The 27,379-nt window shown below is 44.8% G+C and overlaps 1 protein-coding gene and 1 long non-coding RNA gene across 43 annotated transcripts in view; one reads left to right on the top strand and one right to left on the bottom strand.

Moving 5' to 3' along the window:
• The window catches only part of LOC110508131 (serine/threonine-protein phosphatase 5), a 36,931-nt gene extending 18,847 nt beyond the window's left edge, over nucleotides 1–18,084 (bottom strand). For all 42 annotated transcript variants that reach the window (XM_036965479.1, XM_036965435.1, XM_036965462.1 and 39 more), the window contains exons 1-7: nucleotides 17,769–18,084; nucleotides 12,284–12,525; nucleotides 3,069–3,216; nucleotides 2,689–2,810; nucleotides 617–682; nucleotides 375–473; nucleotides 154–259 (exon numbers count right to left, since the gene is read on the bottom strand). In XM_036965479.1, the coding sequence (XP_036821374.1) occupies nucleotides 154–259; nucleotides 375–473; nucleotides 617–682; nucleotides 2,689–2,810; nucleotides 3,069–3,216; nucleotides 12,284–12,525; nucleotides 17,769–17,874 (889 nt within the window). In that variant the 5' untranslated portion in view covers nucleotides 17,875–18,084. The remainder of the gene's footprint in view (nucleotides 1–153; nucleotides 260–374; nucleotides 474–616; nucleotides 683–2,688; nucleotides 2,811–3,068; nucleotides 3,217–12,283; nucleotides 12,526–17,768) is intronic.
• Nucleotides 18,082–19,549, top strand: LOC118944752. The gene is made up of 3 exons (XR_005040051.1): nucleotides 18,082–18,220; nucleotides 19,090–19,270; nucleotides 19,516–19,549. It is a non-coding gene; the product is annotated as an uncharacterized LOC118944752 (long non-coding RNA).
• Nucleotides 19,550–27,379: the final 7,830 nt, after the last annotated feature.

Raw genomic sequence — 27,379 nt, 5'->3', positions numbered from 1 at the left:
CTGATATGTTGGCTGTGTGAGACATTTTAAATAGTACATTATTAGTCAAAAAAAGCATTATGTCATATTTCATGTGGACCCCTGGTAGAGTAGCTGATGCTTTTGTAGCGGCTAATGGGGATCCTAATGAATATCAAAAATCCAAATACTGACCTCTGAGGAGGTAGAAGGAGTCAGGGAGGAGCAGCTTGAAGCCAAACAGAGTCAGGATGACCTCTAGGGAGAACGAACCACGATCCACAAAGTCTCCATTAAATAGCTGTGTTCTATTGTTAAGTGTTATAATGTACATTTCAATGAATACTAACACACACGGTTTACTGCACATGTCACCGTTTACTGCACGTCACTGTGGCTGTGACTGAACAGGATACATAGGGGTTGGTCTCAGAGGGTAAGCCGTTCAGCTCAAAGATGTTTATAAGATCGTAGAACTGTCCATGTGTGTCGCCACAAATGGTTATCTTTTCTGTCTGTTGGGGAGAAAACAGAGGACAGGCAGGTTTAGGCACAGGGACAGTTCACCTGCTGAAGGGGATAATCATCTTGACAATTGCAGGACAGGAGAGAAGGAAGAGCAATACCAGGAAGTCAACAAATATCATGGATGTCTCACCTCTTTTAATGTGATCTCAATAAGACTGGGTAGTTTGGATAAGAGTTCTTTGACTTGGATCAGAATCTGAAAGGATACATTTTATTAGTTAACACAAATACAGGATTACATGTTTTATATAAGGGTTTTTATTTCATAAGGTTTAGGGCAATGCGTAAGTTTAGTAAACTAGGGCCCTCCCGAGTGGCGCAGTGGTCTAAGGCACTGCATCGACGGTGCTTGAGGTGTCACGACAGACCCGGGTTTGATCCCAGTCTGTGTCACAGCCAGCTGTCACCGGGAGACCCTTGAGGCGGCGAACAATTGGCCTCATCAGTCTACACACAATACCCCATAAAGACAAAGCAAAAACAGTTTAGGAATTTTTGAAAATGTATACAAAAAAAGAAAAACTGCGGAAATATCACATTTGAATAAATATTCAGACCGTTTATTCATTACTTTGTTGAAGCACCTTTGGTAGCGATTACAGCCTCGGGTCTTCTTGTTAATGACGCTACAAGCTTGGAACACATGTATTTGGGGAGTTTCTCCCTTCTCTGCAGATCCTCTCAAGCTCTGTCAGGTTGGAAGGGGAGTGTTGCTGCACAGCTATTTTCAGGTCTCTCCAGAGACATTCGATCGATCGGGTTCAAGTCCGGGCTCTGGCTGGGCCATTCAGAGACTTTCCCGAAGCCAATCCTGCTTTCTCATAGCTGTGTTCTTAGGGTCGTTGTCCTGTTGGAAGGTGAACCTTGGCCCCAGTCTGAGGTCCAGAGCAGTATGGAGCAGGTTTTCATCAAGGATCTCTCCGTACTTTGCTCTGTTCATCTTTCCCTCGATCCTGACTGGTCTCCACGGCCCTGCCGCTGAAAAACATCCCCACAGCATGATGCTGCCACCACCATGCTTCACTGTAGAGATGGTGCCAGGTTTCCTCCAGAAGCGAAGCTTGGCATTCAGGCTAAAGAGTTCAATCTTGGTTTCAACAGACCAGAGAATCTTGTTTCTCATGATCTGAGAGTCCTTTAGGTGCCTTTTGGAAAACTCCAAGTGGGTTGTCATGCCTTTCACTGAGGAGTGGCTTCCATCTGGCCTGATTGGTGGGTGCTGCAGAGATGTTTGTCCTTCTGGAAGGTTCTCCCATCTCTAGAACTCTGTCAGAGTGACCAGCGGTTCCTTGGTCACCTCCCTGAACAAAGTCCTTCTCCCTCGATTGCTCAGTTAGGACGGGCAGACAGCGCTAGGAAGAGTATTTGGTGGTTCCAAACTTCATCCATTTAATAATGATGTAGGCCACTGTGTTCTTGGGGACCTTCAATCCTGTAGAAATGTTTCGGTACCCTTCCCCAGATCTGTGCCTTGACACAATCCTGTCTCGAAGCTCAACAGACAATTCCTTCAACCTCATGGCTTGGTTTTTGCTCTGACATGCACTATCAACTGTGGGACCTTACATAGACAGGCGCGTCCCTTTCAAAATCATGTCCAATCAATTGAATTTACCACAGGTAGACCCCAATCAAGTTGTCGAAACATCTCAAGGATGATCAATGGAAACAGGATGCACCTGAGCTCAATTTCAAGTCTCATACCAAAAGGGTCTGAATAATTCTGTAAATAAGGTATTTAAATTTGCAAAAAAAATTCTAAAATGTTTTCGCCTTGTCATTATGGGTATTGTGTGTAGATTGATGAGGAAAAACCTTTATTTAATACATTTTAGAATACGGCTGTAACGTAACAAAATGTGGAAAAATTGAAAGTCTGAATACTTTTCGAATGCACTCGATATTATTTAGCAAATGTAAAGACAACATTAAAATGAACAATAGTCTGACAATATTAGCCTATCACTTGTGAATGACGTAATTCTCCTGTCTTGTGATCTTAACTGTATATCTGCCTCTCATTTTTTTATTAATTTGTAAACATTTCTAAAAACATAATTCCGCTTTGACATTATGGGGTCTTGTGTGTAGGTCAGTGACACAAAATCTCAATTGAATCTATTTTAAATTCAGGCTGTAACACAACAAAATGTGGAAAAGGTCAACAGATGAGAATACTTTCTGAAGGTAATGTATGTGTACCTGATAAGCACACTTTCTGTGCAGTTTCTTCTGGTCTTTGAAGCACTCCATCATCTCTTTCATGAACCTCATTGTCACCTTCCCTTCTTCCAGCTTCGGTCCTGTGTACTGGTCCTCGATCACTGCATGGTGGCACAATCAATCAACCAACTAAACCATCAAATGTATATAGCCCATTTTACAGAGACATTTGTCACTAAGAGCTTTACAGTAACTTAGCCTCGAAGGGTCGATGAAGCACAATGTATACAGGCAGTAGCCCATTATTTCTAGACATTAAAATGATGACTGCTGGATAATATATAGTTTTACAACAGTTATGATACCCAATATTTTATTAAAGTAATTAATCATAAAATATGAGATGAGAAACCACTCACTCATGTTTTCGATGTCTAGGGAGTCTACGACTGATCTCTTCATCTCGTCGCTAGCAATGGCTCTCTCGAAGGCTTTCTGTTTCACGATCTTGTTGCACTCCTGGTACTTCATCTTAGCGTCCTTATCGTTAGGTCGCACGCGCACTACCTAACCCCACAACAACAGGCAAACACACAGGGGGAGGAGCAGAAGTACAGTCAGTCACATGCAGCATACCACCTTGGATCCCACTGCTGGCTTGGTCCTGGATGGAAAACCAGATGCCTCACCAATTCAAAAAGAAAAGGAAAAAAAAAGCATTATTTACCTCAAATCTGAAATCTACAATAGAAGCTTAGTGTTAAGAGATTTTAATCAAGGTTTAACATGAATGATTAAATAATTATACTCAGAAACTTAACCATTTAGGTATTAGAGGTTATGTAGCATGGATAAGGGGTAATTGGAAATGATAACCATTGTGGAAGAAGGAATGTGTGTGTCTAAAGTAAGCAAAGAGTCTCATTAACCTATGTTTGAAACAACTCACCTATGACTTTGTGGCGATAAAATAAGACAGCGAGAGCCCTTCCAGGATTTCCTTATCTGGAACTGTCTGCTAAGTGGTAAGAAACTATGGTGAGACTTCAGGAGTTAATCCAGATATAGTGTGTCAAGTATGTGTGCTAGTGAGTTGGAATTAACTTTTGAACCTGCTTTGTCCTGGTCGAGAGGAGATACATTTTATAACCTTAGACGTCATATTTGATATATAAATTGTTGTACAGGGTTCTATGAGCAGCGCTCTCGAGAATAAATGCTATTGCCTAATTTTGGTAGACTGGTCTCTGTCTATTTTATGCAAATAAGGATCTTACAAATTCTTAGGAACAGAGTGATTTTAATTGAATTGGTTAATGAACACATATAGGAATTGTAAAATTCCTTTAACAGTTAGTATTCAGCTAACCACGGTTTGTGGTCATCTGCTATCCTTTAGCTTGAAAAGCTATTGCCAGTTGTGTACAACGCGACTCAGACCAGAACATACCGGACCTATTTTTCTCTCCATATCCCCGGATTTCAACCGCAAGCTCTTGACATTTACACCTGGATCTCGCAGCTAGCTAGCTGCTATCCGTGTGACTATTGGCTTACGTCGATCCCGGAGCAAACATCAATTGTTCTGGAGCTAGCCAGCTGAAGAGTTCCACCAGCCGACTGGACTACACCGACGTTATCTGCCCGAGGGAGTTATCCAACTGGCCCCTCGGTCGCGACGTTACCAGAATGCCCATCTGCGGCCTGCCAATCGCTAGCTGTCTTATCGGCTGCTATCTGAATAGGTCTATTGGACAATTTTTCTTGGGTCAATATAACTATATCTATTTTGCCACTTGGATTGATCCCCTCTACCACACGGTACCCCACTAATCTACCGACGGAAACGCACGAGGTGGCTAAAAACAGCTAGCTTGCTACCAATGGCCCGGCTAGCTGTCTGAATCGCCGTTACCCCAACCAACCTCACTACTCACTGGACCCTTATGATCACTCGACTAAGCATGCCTCTCCTTAATGTCAATATGCCTTGTCCATTGCTGTTCTGGTTAGTGTTTATTGGCTTATTTCACTGTAAAGCCTCTAGCCCTGCTCATTATACCTTATCCAACCTTTAAGTTCCACCTCCCAACACATGCGATGACATCACCTGGTTTCAATGATGTTTCTAGAGACAATCTCTCTCATCATCACTCAATACCTAGGTTTACCTCGACTGTATTCACATCCTACCATACCTTTGTCTGTACATTATACCATGAAGCTATTTTATCGCCCCCAGAAACGTTTACTTTCTGTTCCAGACGTTCTAGACGACCGATTCTCATTGCTTTTAGCCGTACCCTTATCCTACTCCTCCTCTGTTCCTCTGGTGATGTAGAGGTGAATCCAGGCCCTGCAGTGCCTAGCTCCACTCCTATTCCCCAGGCGCTCTCTTTTGATGACTTCTGTAACCGTAATAGCCTTGGTTTAATGCATGTTAACATTAGAAGCCTCCTCCCTAAGATTGTTTTATTCACTGCTTTAGCAAACTTTGCCAACCCGGATGTTCTAGCCGTGTCTGAATCCTGGCTTAGGAAGACCACCAAAAATTCTGAAATCTCCATCCCTAACTACAACATTTTCAGACAAGATAGAACGGCCAAAGGAGGCGGTGTTGAAATCTACTGCAAAGATAGCCTGCAGAGTTCTGTCCCACTATCCAGGTCTGTACCCAAACAATGAACTTCTACTTTTTTTTTTTTTAAATCAACCTCTAAAAACAAGTCTCTCACCGTTGCCGCCTACTATAGATCACGCACTGCCCCCAGCTGTGCTCTGGACACCATATGTGAACTGATTGCCCCCCCATCTATCGTTAGAGCTCGTGCTGCTCGGTGACCTAAACTGGGACATGCTTAAAACCCCAGCCATCCTACAATCTCAGCTTGATGCCCTCAACCTCACACAAATGATCAATGAACCTACCAGGTACCACCCCAAAGCCGTAAACACGGACACCCTCAGATATCATCCGAATCAACTTGCCCTCTAAATACACCTCTGCTGTTTTCAACCAAGATCTCAGCAATCACTGCCTCATTGCCTGCATCCATAATGGGTCAGCGGTCAAACGACCTCCACTCATCACTATCAAACGCTCCCTGAAACCCTTCAGCGAGCAGGCCTTTCTAATCGACCTGGCCAGGGTATGATTTCATTCCGTCAGTAGAGGATGCCTGGTTATTATTATTATTTTTTTAAATGCCTTCCTCACCATCTTAAATAAGCATGCCCCATTCAATAAATGTAGAACCAGGAACAGATATAGCCCTTGGTTCTCTCCAGACCTGACTGCCCTTAACCAACACAAAAACATCCTATGGCGTTCTGCATTAGCATCGAACAGCTCCCGTGATATGCAACTTTTCAGGGAAGCTAGAAACCAATATACACAGGCAGTTAGAAAAGCCAAGGCTAGCTTTTTCAAGCAGAAATTTGCTTCCTGCAACACAAACTCAAAAAAGTTCTGGGACACTGTAAAGTCCATGGAGAATAAGAACAACATTTCCCAGCTACCCACTGCACTGAGGATCGGAAACACTGTCACCACCGATAAATTCAATAAACATTTTTCTACGGCTGGCCATGCTTTCCACCTGGCTACCCCTACCCCGGTCAACAGCACTGCACCCCCCACAGCAACTCGCCCAAGCCATCCCCATTTCTCCTTCTCCCAAATCAAGTCAGCTGATGTTCTGAAAGAGCTGCAAAATCTGGACCCCTACAAATCAGCTGGGCTAGACAACCTGGACCCTTTCTTTCTCAAATTCTGCCGAAATTGTTGCAACCCCTATTACTAGCCTGTTCAACCTCTCGTGTCGTATGAGATTCCCAAAAATTGGAAAGCAGCTGCGGTCATGCCCCTCTTCAAAGGGGGGGGGGGGGTCAGACAGATTACCGACCATTTCGAATCCCACCATACCTTCTCCGCAATGCAATCTGGTTTCAGAGCTGGTCATGCGTGCACCTCAGCCACGCTCAAGGTCCTAAACGATATCTTAACCGCCATCGATAAGAAACAATACTGTGCAGCCGTATTCATTGACCTGGCCAAGAATTTCGACTCGGTCAACCACCACATGCTCATCGGCAGACTCGATAGCCTTGGTTTCTCAAATGTTTGCCTCGCCTGGTTCACCAACTACTTCTCTGATAGAGTTCAGTGTGTCAAATCGGAGGGCCTGTTGTCCGGGCCTCTGGCAGTCTCTATGGGCGTGCCACAGGGTTCAATTCTTGGACCGACTCTCTTCTCTGTATACATCAATGACGTCGCTCTTGCTGCTGGTGAGTCTCTGATCCACCACTACGCAGACGACACCATTCTGTATACTTCTGCCCCTTCTTTGGATACTGTGTTAACAACCCTCCAGACGAGCTTCAATGCCATACAACTCTCCTTCCGTGGCCTCCAATTGCTCTTAAATACAAGTAAAACTAAATGCATGCTCTTCAACCGATCGCTGCCTGCACCTGCCCTCCCGTCCAACATCACTACTCTGGACAGTTCGGACTTAGAATATGTGGACAACTACAAACACCTAGGTGTCTGGTTAGACTGTAAACTCTCCTTCCAGACTCATATCAAACATCCCCAATCCAAAGTTAAATCTAGAATTGGCTTCCTATTTCGCAGCAAAGCATCCTTCACTCATGCTGCCAAACATACCCTCGTAAAACTGACCATCCTACCGATCCTTGACTTCGGCAATGTCATTTACAAAATAGCCTCCAATACCCTACTCAATAAATTGGATGTCTATCACAGTGCCATCCGTTTTGTCACCAAAGCCCCATATACTACCCACCACTGCGACCTGTACGCTCTCGTTTGCTGGCCCTCGCTTCATACTCGTCGCCAAACCCACTGGCTCCAGGTCATCTACAAGACCCTGCTAGGTAAAGTCACCCCCTTATCTCAGCTTGCTGGTCACCTTTCTGGTATATCTCTCTGGTCACCCCCAAAACCAATTCTTCCTTTGGCCGCCTCTCCTTTCAGTTCTCTGCTGCCAATAACTGGAACAAACTACAAAAATCTCTGAAACTGGAAACACTTATCTCCCTCACTAGCTTTAAGCACCAGCTGTCAGAGCAGCTCACAGATTACTGCACCTGTACATTGCCCATCTATAATTTAGCCCAAACAACTACCTATCCCCCTACGGTGCTTATTTATTTTGCTCCTTTGCACCCCATTATTTCTAATCTCTACTATCTCTTCCACTGCAAATCTACCATTCCAGTGTTTTACTTGCTATATTGTATTTACTTTGCAACCATGGCCTTTCAGAGGCCGAGCCTTCTCGTCTCTACTCCTCCCATTAAGGGGTCTGAGAGGCCGAAGCTTCCCACCATTAGCTCTGACAGATTGAAAACCCTAGTCATTGGCGACTCCATTACCCGCAGTATTAGACTTAAAACGAATCATCCAGCGATCATACACCGTTTACCAGGGCAGGGCTACCGACGTTAAGGCTAATCTGAAGATGGTGCTGGCTAAAGCTAAAACTGGCGAGTGTAGAGAGTATAGAGATTTTGTTATCCACGTCGGCAGCAACAATGTTAGGATGAAACAGTTAGAGGTCACCAAGCGAAAACAGCTTCAGCGTGTAAATCAGCTAGAAAGATGTGTCGGCATCGAGTAATTGTCTCTGGCCCCCTCCCAGTTAGGGGGAGTGATGAACTCTACAGCAGAGTCAATGGCTGGTTGAAAACTGTTTTCTGCCCCTCCCAAAAATAGAATTTGTAGATAATTGGCCCTCTTTCTGGGACTCACCCACAAACAGGACCAAGCCTGGCCTGCTGAGGAGTGACGGACTCCATCCTAGCTGGAGGGGTGCTCTCATCTTATCTACCAACATAGACAGGGCTCTAATTCCTCTAGCTCCACAATGAAATAGGGTGCAGAACAGGCAGCAGGCTGTTAGCCAGCCTGCCAGCTTAGTGGAGTCTGCCACTAGCACAATCAGTGTAGTCAGCTCAGCTATCCCCATTGAGACCGTGTCTGTGCCTCGACCTAGGTTGGGCAAAACTAAACATGGCGGTGTTCGCTAGAATAAAGACCTCCTCCATAACTGCCATTATTGAAAGAAATCGTGATACCTCACATATCAAAATAGGGCTACTTAATGTTGGATCCCTCACTTCAAAGGCAGTTATAGTCAATGAACTAATCCCTGATCATAATCTTGATGTGATTGGCCTGACTGAAACATGGCTTAAGCCTGATGAATTTACTGTGTTCAATGAGGCCTCACCTCCTGGTTACACTAGTGACCATATCCCCCATGCATCCCGGAAAGGCAGAGGTGTTGCTAACATTTACTATGGCAAATTTAATTTACATCATTTACAAAAAAATAAGAAAACGTTGTCTTTTGCGCTTCTAGTCATGAGATCTATGCAGCCTACTCAATCACTTTTTATAGCTACTGTTTACCGGCCTCCTGGGCCATATACAGCGTTCCTCACTGAGTTCCACGCATTCCTGTCGGACCTTGTAGTCACAGCAGATATTCAAATTTTTGGTGACTTTAATATTCACATGGAAAAGTCCACAGACCCATTTCAAAAGGCTTTCGGAGACACTCAAGTGTTTTAGTACTATATCTCGACACAATGATGAAAATAATCATGGCCTCTAAACCCTCAAGCTGCATACTGAACCCTATTCCAACTAAACTACTGAATGAAAGAGCTGCTTCCTGTGCTTGGCCCTCCTATGTTGAACATAATAAACGGCTCTCTATCCACCGGATGTGTACCAAACTCACTAAAAGTGGCAGTAATAAAGCCTCTCTTGAAAAAGCCAAACCTTGACCCAGAAAATATAAAAAACTATCGGCCTATATCGAATCTTCCATTCCTCTCAAATATTAGAAAAGGCTGTTGCGCAGCAACTCACTGCCTTCCTGAAAACAAACAATGTATACAAAATGCTTCAGTCTGGTTTTAGACCCCATCATAGCACTGAGACTGCACTTGTGAAGGTGGTAAATGATCTTTTAATGGCGTCAGACCGAGGCGCTGCATCTGTCCTCGTGCTCCTAGACCTTAGTGCTGCTTTTGATACCATTGATCACATTCTTCTGGAGAGATTGAAAACCCAAATTGGTCTACACGGACCAGTTCTGGCCTGGTTTAGATCTTATCTGTCGGAAAGATATCAGTTTGTCTCTGTGAATGGTTTGTTCTCTGACAAATCAACTGTACATTTCGGTGTTCCGTTTTAGGACCACTATTGTTTTCACTATATATTTTACCTCTTGGGGATGTCATTTGAAAACATAATGTTAACTTTCACTGCTATGTGGATGACACAAAGCTGTACATTTCAATGAAACATGGTGAAGCCCCAAAAGACTAAACTATGCCACTTTGTTTACATACTCATCTCATTTGTACATACTGTACTCGATACCATCTACTGTATCTTGCCTATGCTGCTCTGTACCATCACTCATTCATATATCCTTATGTACATATTCTTTATCCCCTTACACTGTGTACAAGACAGTAGTTTTGGAATTGTTAGTTAGATTACTTGTTGGTTATTACTGCATTGTCGGAACTAGAAGCACAAGCATTTCGCTACACTCGCATTAACATCTGCTAACCATGTGTATGTGACAAATAAAATTTGATTTGATTTGAAATTGCCCTCGCTAGAAGCCTGTGTTTCAGACATAAGGAAGTGGATGGCTGCAAACTTTTGACTTTTAAACACGGACAAAACAGATATGCTTGTTCTAGGTCCCAAGAAACAAAGATCTCCTGTTGAATCTGACAATTAATCTTGATGGTTGTACAGTCGTCTCAAATAAAACTGCGAAGGACCTCGGTGTTACTCTGAACCCTGTTTCAAGGACAGCTTTTTTCCATCTACCTAACATTGCAAAAATCAGAAACTTCGTCCAAAAATGATGCAGAAAAATGTATCCATGCTTTTGTTACTTCTTGGTTAGACTACTGCAATGCTCTACTTTCCGGCAACCCGGAGAAAGTACTAAATAAACTTCAGTTAGTGCCAAATACAGCTGCTAGAATCCTGACTAGAACCAAAAAAATGTATCATATTACTCCAGCGCTAGAATCCCAACACTGGCTTCCTGTTAAGGCTAGGGCTGATTTCAAGGCTTTACTGCTAACCTACAAAACATTACATGGGCTTGCTCCTGCCTATCTTTCCGATTTGGTCCTGCCGTATATACCTACACTACGGTCACAAGAAGCAGGCCTCCTAATTGTCTCCTGAATTTCTAAGCAAACAGCTGGAGGCAGGGCTTTCTCCTATAGACTTCCATTTTTATGGAATGGTCTGCCTACCCATGTGAGAGACGCAGACTCGGTCTCAACCTTTAAGTCTTTATTGAAGACTCATCTCTTCCGTAGGTCCTATTGAGTGTAGTCTGGCCCAGGAGTGTGAAGGTGAACGTAAAGGCTCTGGAGCAACGAACCGCCCTTGCTGTCTCTGCCTGGCCGGTTCCCCTCTCTCCACTGGGATTCTCTGCCTCTAACCCTATTACAGGGGCTAAGTTACTGGCTTTACTGGTACTCTTCCATGCCGTCCCTAGGAGGGGTGTGTCACTTGAGTGGGTTGAGTCGCTGACGTGGTCTTCCTGTCTGGGTTGGTGCACCCCCTTGGGTTGTGCCGTGGCGGAGATCTTTGTGGGCTATACTCAGCCTTGTATCAGGATGGTATGTTGGTGTGGGGGCTGTGCTTTGGCAAAGTGGGTGGTGTTATATCCTGCCTGTTTGGCCCTGTCCGGGGGTATCATCGGACAGGGCCACAGTGTCTCCTGACCCCTCCTGTCTCAGCCTCCAGTATATATGCTGCAGTAGTTAATGGTTCGGGGGGGATAGAGTTAGTCTGTTATATCTGGAGTATTTCTCCTGTCTTATCCGGTGTCCTGTGTGAAGTCCACCTGGCCGTGCTGCTGCTCCAGTTTCAACTGTTCTGCCTGCGGCTATGGAACCCTGACCTGTTCACCGGACGTACTATCCGTCCCAGACCTGCTGTTTTCAACTCTCTAGAGACAGCAGGAGCGGTGGAGATACTCTCAATGATCGGCTATGAAAAGCCAAATGACATTTACTCCTGAGGTGCTGACTTGCTGCACCCTCGACAACTACTGTGATTACTATTATTTGACCATGCTGGTAATTTATGAACTTTTGAACATCTTGGCCATGTTCTGTTATAATAATCTCCACCCGGCACAGCCAGAAGAGGACTGGCCACCCCTCATAGCCTGGTTCCTCTTTAGGTTTCTTCCTAGGTTTTGGCCTTTCTAGGGAGTTTTTCCTAGCCACAGTGCTTCTACACCTGCATTGCTTGCTGTTTGGGGTTTTAGGTTGGGTTTCTGTATAGCACATTGATATATCAACTGATGTAAGAAGGGCTATATAAATCAATTTGATATAGATAGTTTTACATAAAAATCAGTTTTAATTAATCACTCTGATTAATGTGTTTACATGTCCTAATAATTCAGTTTAATATCTCATGATTAGTGTGTAGGTAAACATACTCAATAATGTAATCTTGCTGACTTTACCTTTAAGCCTCCCCTCCTGTCATCTTGCTGAGTCTAACTTTAACTTTCCTGTCTCGACTAACCTTGTCCTGTCTTACCGTCTCGTAGTCTTTGAGTGCAGCCTTGAACTTGCCCAGGGCCATGTTGGACGTGGCTCGGCGGTAGTAACCCTTGATGTAGTTCTGGTCTATCTCCAGACACTTGGTGGCGTCGGCCAGGGCGTAGCCATAGCACTCTGTCCGCAAGTATGCCAGGCTGCGGTTGGAGAAGTAGATGGCGCTGCATGGTTTGAGCTCCAACGCCTCCGTGTAGTATTTGATCGCATTCTCATAGTCTCGCTCTAGAAAACAACATCACATTTATTCTCATACTCTTTCTCTAGAAAATGGTTCAAAGGTTGCATTGTAATGTATACCACTGTAAGACACATACACACAGTAGGAAGTAGGGTTGCACGATATAATCAGTGAACATATCGGAATCGGACGATATTAGCTAAAAATACCAACATCGGTATCGGCCCGATGTTTAGTTTAACGCTGATGTGAAAGACCAATGTCAAAGCTGACATGCATACCTACACTCAGCAAAAAAAAGAAACTGCACTTTTTCAGAACCCTGTCTTTCAAAGATAATTTGTAAAAATCTAAATAACTTCACAGATCTTCATTGTAAAGGGTTTAAACACTGTTTTCCATGCTTGTTCAATGAACCATAAACAATTAATGAACATGCACCTGTGGAACGGTCTTCAAGAATAACAGCTTACAGACAGTAGGCAATTGAGGTCACGGTTACGAATACTTAGAACACTAAAGAGGCCTTCCTACAGAATCTGAAAAACATCAAAAGAAAGATACCTATGGTCCCTGAATGTGCCTTAGGCATACTGCAAGGAGGCATGAGGACTGCAGATGTGGCGCCTAAGACAGCGCTACAGGGAGACAGGACGTACAGCTGATCATCCTCGCAGTGGCAGACCATGTGTAACAACACCTGCACAGGATCGGTACATCCGAACATCACGCCTGCGGGACAGTACTGTCTGCAATAGGCTGATAGAGGCTGGACTGAGGGCTTGTAGGCCTGTTGTAAGGCAGGTCCTCACCAGAAATCACCGGCAACAACGTCGCCTATGGGCACAAACCCGCCGTCGCTGGACCAGACAGGACTGGCAAAAAGTGCTCTTCACTGATGAGTAGCGGTTTTGTCTCACCAGGGGTGATGGTTGGATTCGCATTTATCGTCGAAGGAATGAGCGTTACACCGAGACCTGTACTCTGGAGCAGGATCGATTTGGAGGTGGAGGGTCTGTCATGGTCTGGGGCGGTGTGTCACAGCATCATCGGACTGAGCTTGTTGTCATTGCAGGCAAATAACACAGTTCAATTATAGAATGATGTGTGTTCCGAATTAGAATTATTTGGTTGACCGCAACTTCTGGGGTAGCTAGCTTTAGCTTGGTACCTAGCTAGCACCAATACAACCAGCCTGAAAACAATGACCAGTAGAAATTGCAGTCGTTTTCACTATTCTTAGCAATGATTTAGGAATCCTTGTAATTATTAACTAGGTAGCCACTAGTTGTTTGCCTATTGAAATTGAACTTCAGCTCATGAAAATAAATAGCTAGCCAGCTACTTAACCCTGTTGCCAAAGGCTAACGTTATTAGCAGCCAGCTAGCTTCATCTGGCTAGTGAGGCTCGTGAGGCTAGTTTGTGTTTTGAAGCTCGCCACAATAAGGATTAGGCACAATAGTGGAATTTGCGTTTTGCCTTCAAAATAAAAGTGTGTCATTGACAGTGATGCAAATGAATACAAATAGTAGAATTATGCCATACTTTTATTTTGAAGGCTAACCGCAAATTTAACGATTGTGGCTAATCCTCATTGTGGCTAGCTTCACATAGATGGGTCATTGACGTGTATCTTTTTTGACAAGCAAGACCCAAACAGCATTTCATTGAAATTCTGGTTGAAATTCTGGCAAGTCCGTAAATAAGAATTTGTTCTTAACTATGAAGGCCGAGACAATGCTGGGCCAATTGTGCGCAGCCATTTGGGACTCCCAATCACCGCCGGATGTGATACAGCCTGGATTTGAACCAGGGACTGTAGTGATGCCTCTTGCACCGAGATGCAGTGCTTAACTGTACTAGAATGCTTAAAAGGCCGCTAAAATTTGAAATATAGGTATAGTTTTTTTTAAGCCCGAATCGAGCCGGTTGGTCACAAATAAAAACAAATCTATACATTTCTTTAAATAAAAAAAATACAAGATTTGTAATTCATTTTTACCAAGATCTTGGTTACGCAATTTTACATCTAAGATGTTTGGTGCAGTATTTCTCAAGTGAAAACATTTGCATGAAATAACAAAACACTTAATTGAAGAAACCCTATGGGTGACCAACCACCGACGAAGGGGCGTAGACTTTGGCTACCGAACCTCGGCTTGCCCCCCCCAAAAAAAATTGGATCGGTAAATAAAATTGATGCAGGTCAATTGTCTGGGAGAAGTAAAAAATCCCATTGCAAAAGGCTTTTTAGCATCTTCACTGATGGAAATACTCAATGTAAATACATTTGACTGTTCACGCTCATCTGTCGATAGGTTAATTTGCATATTGTTGTGGAATTAAATTGGCTTGTGTGTAGGCTACAGTATATTCGTTACGCATCTTATTTATCACACCCGTACATACAGATACAGAGCCATTGAGTGGAAAATCTGTCATACAGAGTGGGAGCTGTTGCTGCAGCATTTTAACCAGCAACAGAAGGCAGGCTTAAACAGCGAGTCACACAACACTTTGCAAAGAGTTGGAGGCTGTAGGCTATACATTTTGAGAACATATACTTAAATTGTTTGAAACCTGAACAATTAAATTCATATGAGGCATGTCTTACCTTGATACAAAGTAACCTACTAGATCTCCTCTTTCTACATTTCTAACGGATATTTTCATCTCTGTCATGAAACCGCTCGCAGGTGCAGTGCCTTTTTGACAGTGTTTTCCGCTAAGTGCATTATGGAACGAACATTCGCGCATAGCCTAATGCTTTGTGCGCATAACTGTGGTTATAATGTGAAGAAATAATAGTTTATCAACACTTTAAGCTAAAAGTTCTGATCTGTTGCATCAGACTCATTGCTTTTTAACATTTCTTTAATGTAGCCAGGCCTAGTGGTTGTATGAATTTGGGATCTATCGTCCCATAACTGTCCCAGAGTCTGTTTGGAAAAGGATATTTCTCAACACGCTGACCAAAAGAACAGGTAAACTTGTCTACTATGGGGGATAGTAGATTGACATTTATTTGTTACTGATCATCTTGTTGGCTGTAAGTAAATGTGGACAGTTATTCTAATATCTTCAAAGTGCACATCAAATTCGTTAAGATGGACCTTACATCATTGCATCCTTGACTTGCATGTTCTGTTAATATGAATTACCATCATCTAAATGTGATTTCTGTCATTCTGAGCAACGTGGGTGGACGCCCTAATCAGGTTTTGGACCCAATGCACATGGGTCTGGCAGATTTATCAAATTTCTGGAAAATGTTTAAATGTTGCTGGTCAAATGTCTAGTGCCACATTTTCCTAATGTAAACCCTGCTAGGGTAACTACAGTACCTAGCTACCCCATAGAAACTCATTATACTACAGTAACTAGCTACCCCATAGAAACTCTCCCTTGTATCTCTCTGACATAATGCATCCCCTCCCATCTGTCTCTCTTCATCACCCTGACAGTTTTCAGAGGTGGTGTGTAGTAGTGTAAAGCTGAGCAGCAGGAAGCTCAATTAGAAGACTATGGCCAGGGTACTGTAGTGTAACAGGGTACTGTATCAGGGTACTGTAACAGGGTACTGTAGTATAGCAGGGTACTGTAACAGGGTACTGTAACAGGGTAGTGTAGTATAGCAGGGTACTGTAACAGGGTACTGTAGTATAGCAGGGTACTGTAACAGGGTACTGTATTATAGCAGGGTACTGAATAGGATACTGTAGTATAACAGGGTACTGTAGTATAGCAGGGTACTGTAACAGGATACTGTAGTGTAACATGGTAATGAAGCGTAGGAGGGTAATGAAGCGTACCTGTGTAGTATAGCAGGGCACTGTAGTGTAACAGGGTAGTGTAGTGTAGCAGGGTACTGTAGCATAGCAGGGTACTGTAACAGGGTACTGTAGTGTAACAGGGTAATGAAGCGTAGGAGGGTAATGAAGCGTACCTGTGTAGTATAGCAGGGCACTGTAGTGTACCAGTGTAGTATAGCAGGGCACTGTAGTGTGGGGGGGTAATGTAGTGTTGCAGGGCACCATAACAGGGAACTGTAGTGCACCAGTGTAGTGTAGCAGGGTAATGTAGTGTGGGGGGGGGGGTAATGTAGTGTTGCAGGGCACCATAACAGGGAACTGTAGTGCACCAGTGTAGTGTAGCAGGGTAATGTAGTGTGGGGGGGGGGGGTAATGTAGTGTTGCAGGGCACCATAACAGGGAACTGTAGTGCACCAGTGTAGTGTAGCAGGGTAATGTAGTGTAGCAGGGTAATGTAGTGTTGCAGGGCACCATAACAGGGAACTGTAGTGGACCAGCTTGTCTAATTTGACATATTTTCTCATCTATTTACCAATATACTTCGATGGTTGATATGACAATGTGCAGACACTTGCACATCAAGTTATGGCCATGTAGCTAGTTAGCCATTTCAATCAATGCACTTTAATGTTTTGGACATTCTGATTTGCCTTGAACATAAACCATGATCTGGCCATTAACTTCAACCTATTGACGTGGTATCCCGAGTAACTCTAAACATTGCAAGAGAACAGCGTTACTTGTATTACTTAATTTGCTAGATAAATACCAGAGTTTATCCCCCTGTTAGCTACAGAAGTAAAGGCAGCGAGCTAGCCAACGTTAGCTTATCTCCCGCATAATGATCGGCGACATGCCAAACTACTACTAGTAACCATTTGTAGGGATTTGGGCTTTTCTGTGTTAAGTTAATGATATCTCGGGTGAGACAGGTTGTGTTTCCAAACGATTAAAGACATTTTGACGGGTGTCAAAATGAAAACCAAAACAGCGCTAGCTAGAGTAGCTAACGTCAGGAATGAATGACTTGATGTGTGTACACGCGTCAGTCTGATAAAAGTTTCTGCCACAACGTTAGATACATTCTGGTTGGTGTCTTCGAGATAAACTACGACATACTGGATGATCATATCATTTCACACAATTATAAATATTACATGGAATATGAATGGATCGTGTTTGTTTTTTTAACAAGACCCGAGCTGACGACAAAAAGCCACCACACAACTCTGAGGTACTTTTTGGTTAGCTTAGCATAGTGTTGGTTAGCATAGCATATACCGCAACTGTCCATTAAAAGCAATGCGCCGTTCAGCTCGTTAGCTACCTAGCGTTAGCATAGCAACCGTCTCATGTGTGCTAGAAACAAATCCACTGTTGTCCATATGAAGGGCGCTGGATTTTGATCATTTACAGACGTTGTCCATATTGAAAGATGACGGTGATAGACAACTTCACATGGTTGAAATCCTACCTTTAAAGTAATTATTCGCCTTCTCCTTGAATTTCTCTGCATTTGTATCTTCCTCCGCCATCTTCTCCTTGCTCCCGCTTGCCGACTTTGCCGTATCGTTCGCCATTGACAGTATAGTCGCAAAGGGCGTCCGCTGCAGTCCTATGGTCTCAAACTGGACTAACAGAGTTTCTAAACCCAGAGGTGCTACATCACGAGACTTCCGGGAACGCTAACGAAACAGACCTAACAGACCAGACCGGAGTTTGACACAAGTACAAATGATTCATTGGTTGTTAATTTTCTCAAAATCTTAAGGCACAACCTAGATTCGAGTCAATGTAGCCAAGTAGTTGAACATGTTATTATTACATCATCGTGAGTGACAAACTGACACGTTTTCATTTTCGTCAAAAACAACTGTCGATGCGAGACGACCGTTATACCTGGCGAGGTATCTACGCATGAATTTAGTAAGCCAACGTCACCATAAATTCATCTACAAGTGTGATCAGGGGATTCTGTTGGAGAAGCAGTTTATGCTTCTCTTCATACTGTACTGTCTGTTTTTGCTATACTTTTCCAATGCCAGATCCGGGGTCAGTTTTCAATTGCTTCCCTAAAGTGTGAACTGACTGGGGTACCAGAGTTGTCCTAATTTTAAAAAGAAAATAACAATAATTATCTCAATTATTGAGACTAGGTTTTCCCAGAAATAAGCAGAATTTTAGGGATGTTATTTTTTAAAGAAGTGAAACTGAAAGAATGTGTAGTCTACAATGACGTAATAGATTGTAATTTGCCAAATGTTACACCCACAGTAGCTGCCTGTCATTTCATGATAATTCAGAATAAAACAACAGCCTTTACTGTTTTGGAAATATTACCTTTGCTGGCTCATTATTAGGCCATACAGAATTATCACAGGGGCTGCAAGTAACAGGGGGAAACAGTGTGAATCAACCTCCAGGGGTCAGAGATCTGCAGAAGATAAACCTGGAAAGATTGTAACGTGTGGAGGGGGGGTTATCTATAGGTTTAGAGAGGGTGGAGCAGGTAAAGGAGATAAACCTGACCAGATTGTACTGTGTGTGAATGCCCCTCCACCCCCTGCCCCATGGCGTGACCACTCTACCCCTTGCCCCATCCATTACCCCTCTACCCCCTGTCCTGGCCCTTACCCCCTCTACCCCCTGACCCATGTCCTGACCCCTCTACCCCCATGTTCTGCCACTTATCCCCTCTACCCCCGTCCTACCCCTTACCCCCCCCCCCCCCGCCCCATGTCCTGACCCCCCTACCCCGTGCTCCATAACCTGACCCCTCTGCCCTTCGTGTCTAGTCCATCTGTGCTGACTGAGGTATGAGGATGTTGTGTGTTTCCTGCCAGCTGGACTCAGCATGTGGACCATGATGCTGCGAGAGGACGGGGACAGAACTACACAGGGGTCTCTCTCCAAACCCTGAGTCACCTGACATCTGACAATATCCCTCTAGTGGTGTGGGGGCTGTGCTTTGGCAAAGTGGGTGGGGTTATATCCTGCCTGTTTGGCCCTGTCCGGGGGTATCATCGGATAGGGCCACAGTGTCTCCTAACCCCTCCTGTCTCAGCCTCCAGTATTTATGTTGCAGTAGTTCATGTGTCGGGGGGTCAGTCTGTTATATCTGCAGCATTTCTCCTGTCTTATCCAGTGTCCTGTGTTAATTTAAGTATGCTCTCTCTAATTCTCTCTTTCTTTCTTTCTTTCTTTCTCTCTCTCTCTCGGAGGACCTGAGCTCTAGGACCAAGCCCCAGGACTACCTGGCATGATGACTCCTTGCTGTCCCCAGTCCACCTGGCCGTGCTGCTGCTCCAGATACAACTGTTCTGCCTGCGACTATGGAACCCTGACCTGTTCACTGGACGTGCTACCTGTCCCAGACCTGCTGGAGCGGTAGAGATACTCTCAATGATCGGCAATGAAAAGCCAACTGACACTTACTCCTGAGGTGCTGACTTGTTGCACCCTCGACAACTACTGTGATTATTATTATTTGACCTTGCTGGTCATTTATGAACATCTTGGCCATGTTCTGTTATAATCTCCACCCGGCACAGCCAGAAGAGGACTGGCCACCCCTCATAGACTGGTTCCTCTCTAGGTTTCTTCCTAGGTTTTGGCCTTTCTAGGGAGTTTTTTCTAGCCACCGTGCTTCTACACCTGCATTGCTTGCTGTTTGGGGTTTTAGGCTGGGTTTCTATACATCACTTTGAGATATCAGCTGATGTAATATGATGATGCTATATAAATACATTTGATTTGATTTGATTCTGGAATTGTGATGTGCATGTTAGCATTTTTCATCATGAATGCTGTTCTGGAGGCAGCTCTGCAGAGTGGTCATTAGCTGGCACAGCCACAGTCATAAAATCTGATTTTAAACCTAAATCTAACCTTAACCGAACTGCTAACCCTAAACTTTAAGAATAATAAGCACATTTTTGTTGTCATGAATTTTCACAATTTTGCCAGCTATCTAAGGGGAAATCGCTCAGTTCTGCCTCCAGGACAAGACTGATGACAATACATGTAAACATGTGAAGTTCAGTTAAAAAGTGTATATTTCATGGAAATAATTTGAACTGCAAGACAACATTATGTATAGACTAGTGCTTATGAAGCAATATATGAATGCAACGTTATTCTACATGTGAAACTGTATTGTATTTCTGAATTACCTCATCGTTGTTGCTTACAGCTGATTTGATTGTATAGTTCTAACAAGGTGGTTCAAATGAATAAAATCTGGTTTAGAGAATGAATGGTGTAACATATACGCTGGGAGTCAGGAAGCAGGTGCAGAAGGTAAGTTTAATGATCGGGAATCAAGGTAAGACAGGAATCAAGGTAAGACCAGAGATTGAATGGGTTGTTTGTAGAAAGAGAATTCAAGGAATTGTTATGATCTTCCTTACTCTGCTAGGTAAAGTTATATGGTTTAAAAATATATTTTGGGATCAGTTCCCTCCTCTATGGTGATCACGGTCACCTGCTTCACCTCTTACGTCACCAGAAAATATAAACACAACATGTAAAGTGTTGGTCCCATGTTTATACACCCTAACCCTAACTAAAATATAAACACAACATGTGAAATGTTGGTCCCATGTTTATACACCCTAACCCTAACTAAAATATAAACACAACATGTAAAGTGTTGGTCCCATGTTTATACACCCTAACCCTAACTAAAATATAAACACAACATGTGAAGTGTTGGTCCCATGTTTATACACCCTAACCCTAACTAAAATATAAACACAACATGTGAAGTGTATAAGGGCACAAGGCGAGACCCAGATGCAGACACGGGAGGCAGATGGTTTGAGTCTTTGATATTTATTAAACAATCCAAAAGGGGTAAACGAATGGTCATGGACAGGCAAAAGGTCAAAACCAGTTCAGAGTCCAGGACGTCAGGGCAGGCAGATGGATAGCAGGTGAGTCCAGAAAACAGGCAAGGGTCAAAACTGTGAGGACTAGCAAAAAGAGAATAGAAGCAGCAGTACAGGAACACACGCTGGTTGACTTGAAAAACATACAAGATGAACTGGCACTTAGAGACAGGAAACACAGGGATAAATACACTGGGGAAAATAAGTGACACCTGGAGGGGGTGGAGACAATAACGAGGACAGGTGAAACAGATCAGGGTGTGACAAAGTGTGGGTTCCATGTTTATATACTGAACTAAAATATAAACACAACATGTAAAGTGTTGGTCCCATGTTTCATGAGCTAAAATAAAATGTTCCACAAAAAACCTATTTCTCTCAAATGTTTTGCAAATGATGTTAACATCCCTGTTAGTGAGCATTTTTCCTTTCCCAAGATAAACCATCCACCTGACAGATGTGGCATATCAAGAAGTTGATTAAACAGCATGATCGTTATCATAGGTGCACCTTGTGCTGGTGACAATAAAAGGCCACTAAAATGTGTCGTTTTGTCACAACACAATGCCACAGATATCTTAAGTTTTGAGGGAGCATACAATTGGCATGCTGACTGCAAGAATGTCCACCAGATCAGTTGCCAGATAATTTAATGTTCAATTCTTTACCATAAACCGCCTCAAAATTAGTTTTAGAGAATTTGGCAGTACGTCCAACCGGCCTCACAACTGCAGACCATGTGCATGGCGTAGTGTGGGCAAGCGGTTTCCTGATGTCAACATTGTGAACAGAGTGCCCCAGGGTGGCGGTGGGGTTATGGTATGGACAGTCATAAGCTACGGACAACGAACACAATTGCATTTGATTGATGGCAATTACGGACTACAAAGGGAAACACGGCCGCGAGCTGCCCAGTGACGCAAGCCTACCAGACGAGCTAAATGCCATTTATGCTCCTTTCGATGCAAGCAACACTGAAATATTCATGAGAGCACCAGCTGTTATGGACGACTGTATGATCACGCTCCCCGCGGGGCCAGACGGATTAACAGGATGTGTACGCAGAGCCTGAGCGGACCAACTGGCAAGTGTCTCTACTGACATTTTCAACCTCTCCCAGACCGAGTCTGTAATACCTACGTTTCAAACAGACCACCATAGTCCCTGTGCCCAAGAAAGCGAAGATAACCTGTCTAAATGATTACCGGAATGCCAAGTCTAGGACCAAAAGGATCCTTCTACCCCCCAGCCATAAGACAGCTGAACAATTAATCAACAGGCCACCCAGACTATATACATTGACGACCCCTTGTTTTTACAATGCTGCTTCTCGCTATTTATTATCTATGCATAGTCACTTTACAAATTACCTCAACTAACCTGTACCCGTAATTTTCTTGTTACTTTTTGATTTCATGTATTCATTTAAAAAAATAATAATAATAAGTAAACATTATCTTAACTCTATTTCTTGAACTGCATTGTTGGTTAAGGGCATGTAAGAAAGCATTTCACAGTAAGGTCTACCTGTTGTATTCGACGCATGTGACAAAATTAGATTTTGATTTGAATGCACAGAGATAATGTGATGAGATCCTGAGGCCCATTGTCATGCCATTCATCCGCCACCATCATCTCATGTTTCAGCATGATAATGCACTCAGAGTTCTTCAATGGCCTGCATACTCACCAGACATGTCACCCATTGAGCATGTTTGGGATGCTCTGTGTCGTGTACGACAGCGTGTTCCAGTTTCCGCCAATATCCAGCAACTTCTCACAGACATTGAAGGGGAGTCGGACAACTCTATGTAAAGGAGATGTGTCGTGCTGCATGAGGCAAATGATGATCCACACCCCTACCTTTTTTAAAAGTTAATTGTGACCAACAGATGCATATCTGTATCCCCAGTCATGTGAAATCCATAGATTAGGGCCTAATGAATTTAGTTCAATTGACTGATTTCCTCATATGAACTGTAACTCAGTCAAATATTTGAAATTGTTCCATGTTGCATTTCTATTTTTGTTCTGTATACATACGTCATAGGAACAAACAATTAACTGTTATGCCACTGTGGGATTCTGGGAAAAATAAAAGGCCTAAATTGACAAACACAGGTCCATAACCTTAGATGGAGATTCTGGCACTCTCCTGGTGCTTATGGTGTTAAAACAAAGATGTCATTTGAGAATCAACTGTTAATTTGAATGGGAATTGAACAAAGTTAAGTAAAGGTGGATCACATCAAAAACCTCAGCCAATATTTGCTCACTATTGATTTGATGTCTTTTACGTGTCTTTGTTTATAAGGGAGTACATGATCCACTCCAAAAACATGTAAGAATATCAATCTGTTACGGTGCGTGAATGAGGACCCAAAAGCGAATTAACGTAAACAGAGCTTCTTTAATGACAAAACATAGGTAGGCTCAGATGGACCGGCAGATTCCGACAGGACAGGACAAGGTTGCAGCAAACATGACGATAGTCTGGTTCAGGCATGAATAACACAAACAAGAATCCGACAAAGACAGGAGCAAAAACAGAGAGAGATATAGAGGACTAATCAGAGGGAAAAAGGGAACAGGTGGGAAAAGGGGTGACGAGGTAGTTAGGAGGAGACAAGGAACAGCTGGGGGAAAGAGGGGGAGAAAAGGTAACCTAATAACGACCAGCAGAGGGAGACAGGGTGAAGGGAAAGGACAGAAACAAGACACAACATGACAATACATGACAGTACCCCCCCCACTCACCGAGCGCCTCCTGGCGCACTCGAGGAGGAAACCTGGCGGCAACGGAGGAAATCCTCGATCAGCGCACGGTCCAGCACGTCCCGAGAGGGAACCCAACTCCTCTCCTCAGGACCGTACCCCTCCCAATCAACTAGGTACTGATGACCACGGCCCCGAGGACGCATGTCCAGAATCCTACGGACCCTGTAGATGGGTGCGCCCTCGACAAGGATGGGGGGGGGGGGGAAGACGAGCGGGGGCGCGAAGAACGGGCTTGATACAGGAGACATGGAAGACCGGGTGGACGCGACGAAGATATCGCGGAAGAAGAAGTCGAACTGCGACAGGATTAATGATCTGAGAAATACGGAACGGACCAATGAACCGCGGGGTCAACTTGCGAGAAGCGGTCTTAAGGGGAAGGTTCTGAGTGGAGAGCCAAACTCACTGACCGCGACAATATCTAGGACTCTTAGTTCTACGCTTATTAGCAGCTCTCACAGTCTGCGCCCTATAACGGCAAAGTGCAGACCTGACCCTCTTCCAGGTGCGCTCGCAACGTTGGACAAAAGCCTGAGCGGAGGGGACGCTGGACTCGGCGAACTGAGATGAGAACAGCGGAGGCTGGTACCCGAGGCTACTCTGAAAAGGAGATAGCCCGGTCGCAGACGAAGGAAGCGAGTTGTGGGCGTATTCTGCCCAGGGGAGCTGTTCTGACCAAGACGCAGGGTTGCGAAAAGAAAGACTGCGTAAGATGCGACCAATAGTCTGATTGGCCCGTTCTGCTTGACCGTTAGACTGGGGGTGAAAGCCGGAAGAGAGACTGACGGAAGCCCCAATCAAACGGCAAAACTCCCTCCAAAATTGAGACGTGAATTGCGGACCTCTGTCCGAAACGACGTCTGACGGAAGGCCATGAATTCTGAAAACATTCTCGATGATGATTTGTGCCGTCTCTTTAGCAGAAGGAAGCTTAGCAAGGGGAATAAAATGAGCCGCCTTAGAGAACCTGTCGACAACCGTAAGAATAACAGTCTTCCCCGCTGACGAAGGCAGTCCGGTGACAAAATCTAAGGCGATGTGAGACCACGGTCGTGAGGGAATGGGAAGCGGCCTGAGACGGCCGGCAGGAGGAGAGTTACCGGACTTAGTCTGCGCGCAGACCGAACAAGCAGCCACGAAGCGACGCGTGTCATGCTCCCGGGTGGGCCACCAAAAACGCTGGCGAATGGAAGCAAGCGTACCCCGAACGCCAGGGTGGCCGGCTAACTTGGCAGAGTGAGCCCACTGAAGAACGGCCAGACGAGTAGGAACGGGAACGAAAAGAAGGTTCCTAGGACAAGAGCGCGGCGACGGAGTTTGAGTGAGTGCTTGCTTTACCTGCCTCTCAATTCCCCAGACAGTCAACCCGACAACACGCCCCTCAGGGAGAATCCCCTCGGGGTCAGTGGAGGCTACTGAAGAACTGAAGAGACGAGATAAAGCATCAGGCTTGGTGTTCTTAGAGCCCGGACGATAAGAAATCACGAACTCGAAACGAGCGAAAAACAGCGCCCAGCGCGCCTGACGCGCATTAAGTCGTTTGGCAGAACGGATGTACTCAAGGTTCCTATGGTCAGTCCAAACGACAAAAGGAACGGTCGCCCCCTCCAACCACTGTCGCCATTCGCCTAGGGCTAAGCGGATGGCGAGCAGTTCGCGGTTTCCCACATCATAGTTACGTTCCGACGGCGACAGGCGATGAGAAAAATACGCGCAAGGGTGGACCTTGTCGTCAGAGAGGGAGCGCTGAGAAAGAATGGCTCCCACGCCCACCTCTGACGCGTCAACCTCGACAACGAACTGTCTAGTGACGTCAGGTGTAACAAGGATAGGTGCGGATGTAAAACGATTCTTGAGGAGATCAAAAGCTCCCTGGGCGGAAACGGACCACTTAAAGCACGTCTTGACAGAAGTAAGGGCTGTGAGAGGAGCTGCCACCTGACCGAAATTACGGATGAAACGACGATAGAAGTTCGCGAAGCCGAGAAAGCGCTGCAGCTCGACGCGTGACTTAGGGACGGGCCAATCAATGACAGCTTGGACCTTAGCGGGATCCATCTTAATGCCTTCAGCGGAAATAACAGAACCGAGAAATGTGACGGAGGAGGCATGAAAAGAGCACTTCTCAGCCTTCACAAAAAGACAATTCTCTAAAAGGCGCTGGAGGACACGTCGAACGTGCTGAACATGAATCTGGAGTGACGGTGAAAAAATCAGGATATCGTCAAGGTAAACGAAAACAAAGATGTTCAGCATGTCTCTCAGGACATCATTGACTAATGCCTGAAAGACAGCTGGAGCGTTAGCGAGGCCGAAAGGAAGAACCCGGTATTCAAAGTGCCCTAACGGAGTGTTAAACGCCGTCTTCCACTCGTCCCCCTCCCTGATGCGCACGAGATGGTAAGCGTTACGAAGGTCCAACTTAGTGAAAAACCTGGCTCCCTGCAGGATCTCGAAGGCTGAAGACATAAGAGGAAGCGGATAACGATTCTTCACTGTTATGTCATTCAGCCCTCGATAATCTATGCAGGGGCGCAGGGACCCGTCCTTCTTCTTAACAAAAAAAAACCCCGCTCCGGCGGGAGAGGAGGAGGGGACTATGGTACCGGCGGCAAGAGCTACAGACAAATAATCTTCGAGAGCCTTACGTTCGGGAGCCGACAGAGAGTATAGTCTACCCCGGGGGGGAGTGGTTCCCGGAAGGAGATCAATACTACAATCATACGACCGGTGTGGAGGAAGAGAGGTGGCCCTGGACCGACTGAACACCGTGCGCAGATCGTGATATTCCTCCGGCACCCCTGTCAAATCACCAGGCTCCTCCTGTGAAGAAGAGACAGAGGAAACAGGAGGGATAGCAGACATTAAACATTTCACATGACAAGAGACGTTCCAGGAGAGGATAGAATTACTAGACCAATTAATGGAAGGATTATGACAAACTAGCCAGGGATGGCCCAAAACAACAGGAGTAAAAGGTGAACGAAAAATTAAAAAAGAAATGGTTTCGCTATGATTACCAGAAACAGTGAGGGTTAAAGGTAGCGTCTCACGCTGAATCCTGGGGAGAGGACTACCATCCAGGGCGAACAAGGCCGTGGACTCCCTTAACTGTCTGAGAGGAATGTCATGTTCCCGAGCCCAGGTCTCGTCCATAAAACAGCCCTCCGCCCCAGAGTCTATTAAGGCACTGCAGGAAGCTGACGAACCGGTCCAGCGTAGATGGACCGACAAGGTAGTGCAGGATCTTGAAGGAGAGACAGGAGTAGTAGCGCTCACCAGTAGCCCTCCGCTTACTGATGAGCTCTGGCTTTTACTGGACATGAAGTGACAAAATGACCAGCAGAACCGCAATAGAGACAGAGGCGGTTGGTGATTCTCCGTTCCCTCTCCTTAGTCGAGATGCGGATACCTCCCA

Source organism: Oncorhynchus mykiss, chromosome 27, assembly GCF_013265735.2.
Source record: "Oncorhynchus mykiss isolate Arlee chromosome 27, USDA_OmykA_1.1, whole genome shotgun sequence".
Classification (NCBI taxonomy): domain Eukaryota; kingdom Metazoa; phylum Chordata; class Actinopteri; order Salmoniformes; family Salmonidae; genus Oncorhynchus; species Oncorhynchus mykiss.
Note: the sequence above shows the minus strand (reverse complement) of the source record. Positions and strands in the feature narration are given on the sequence as shown.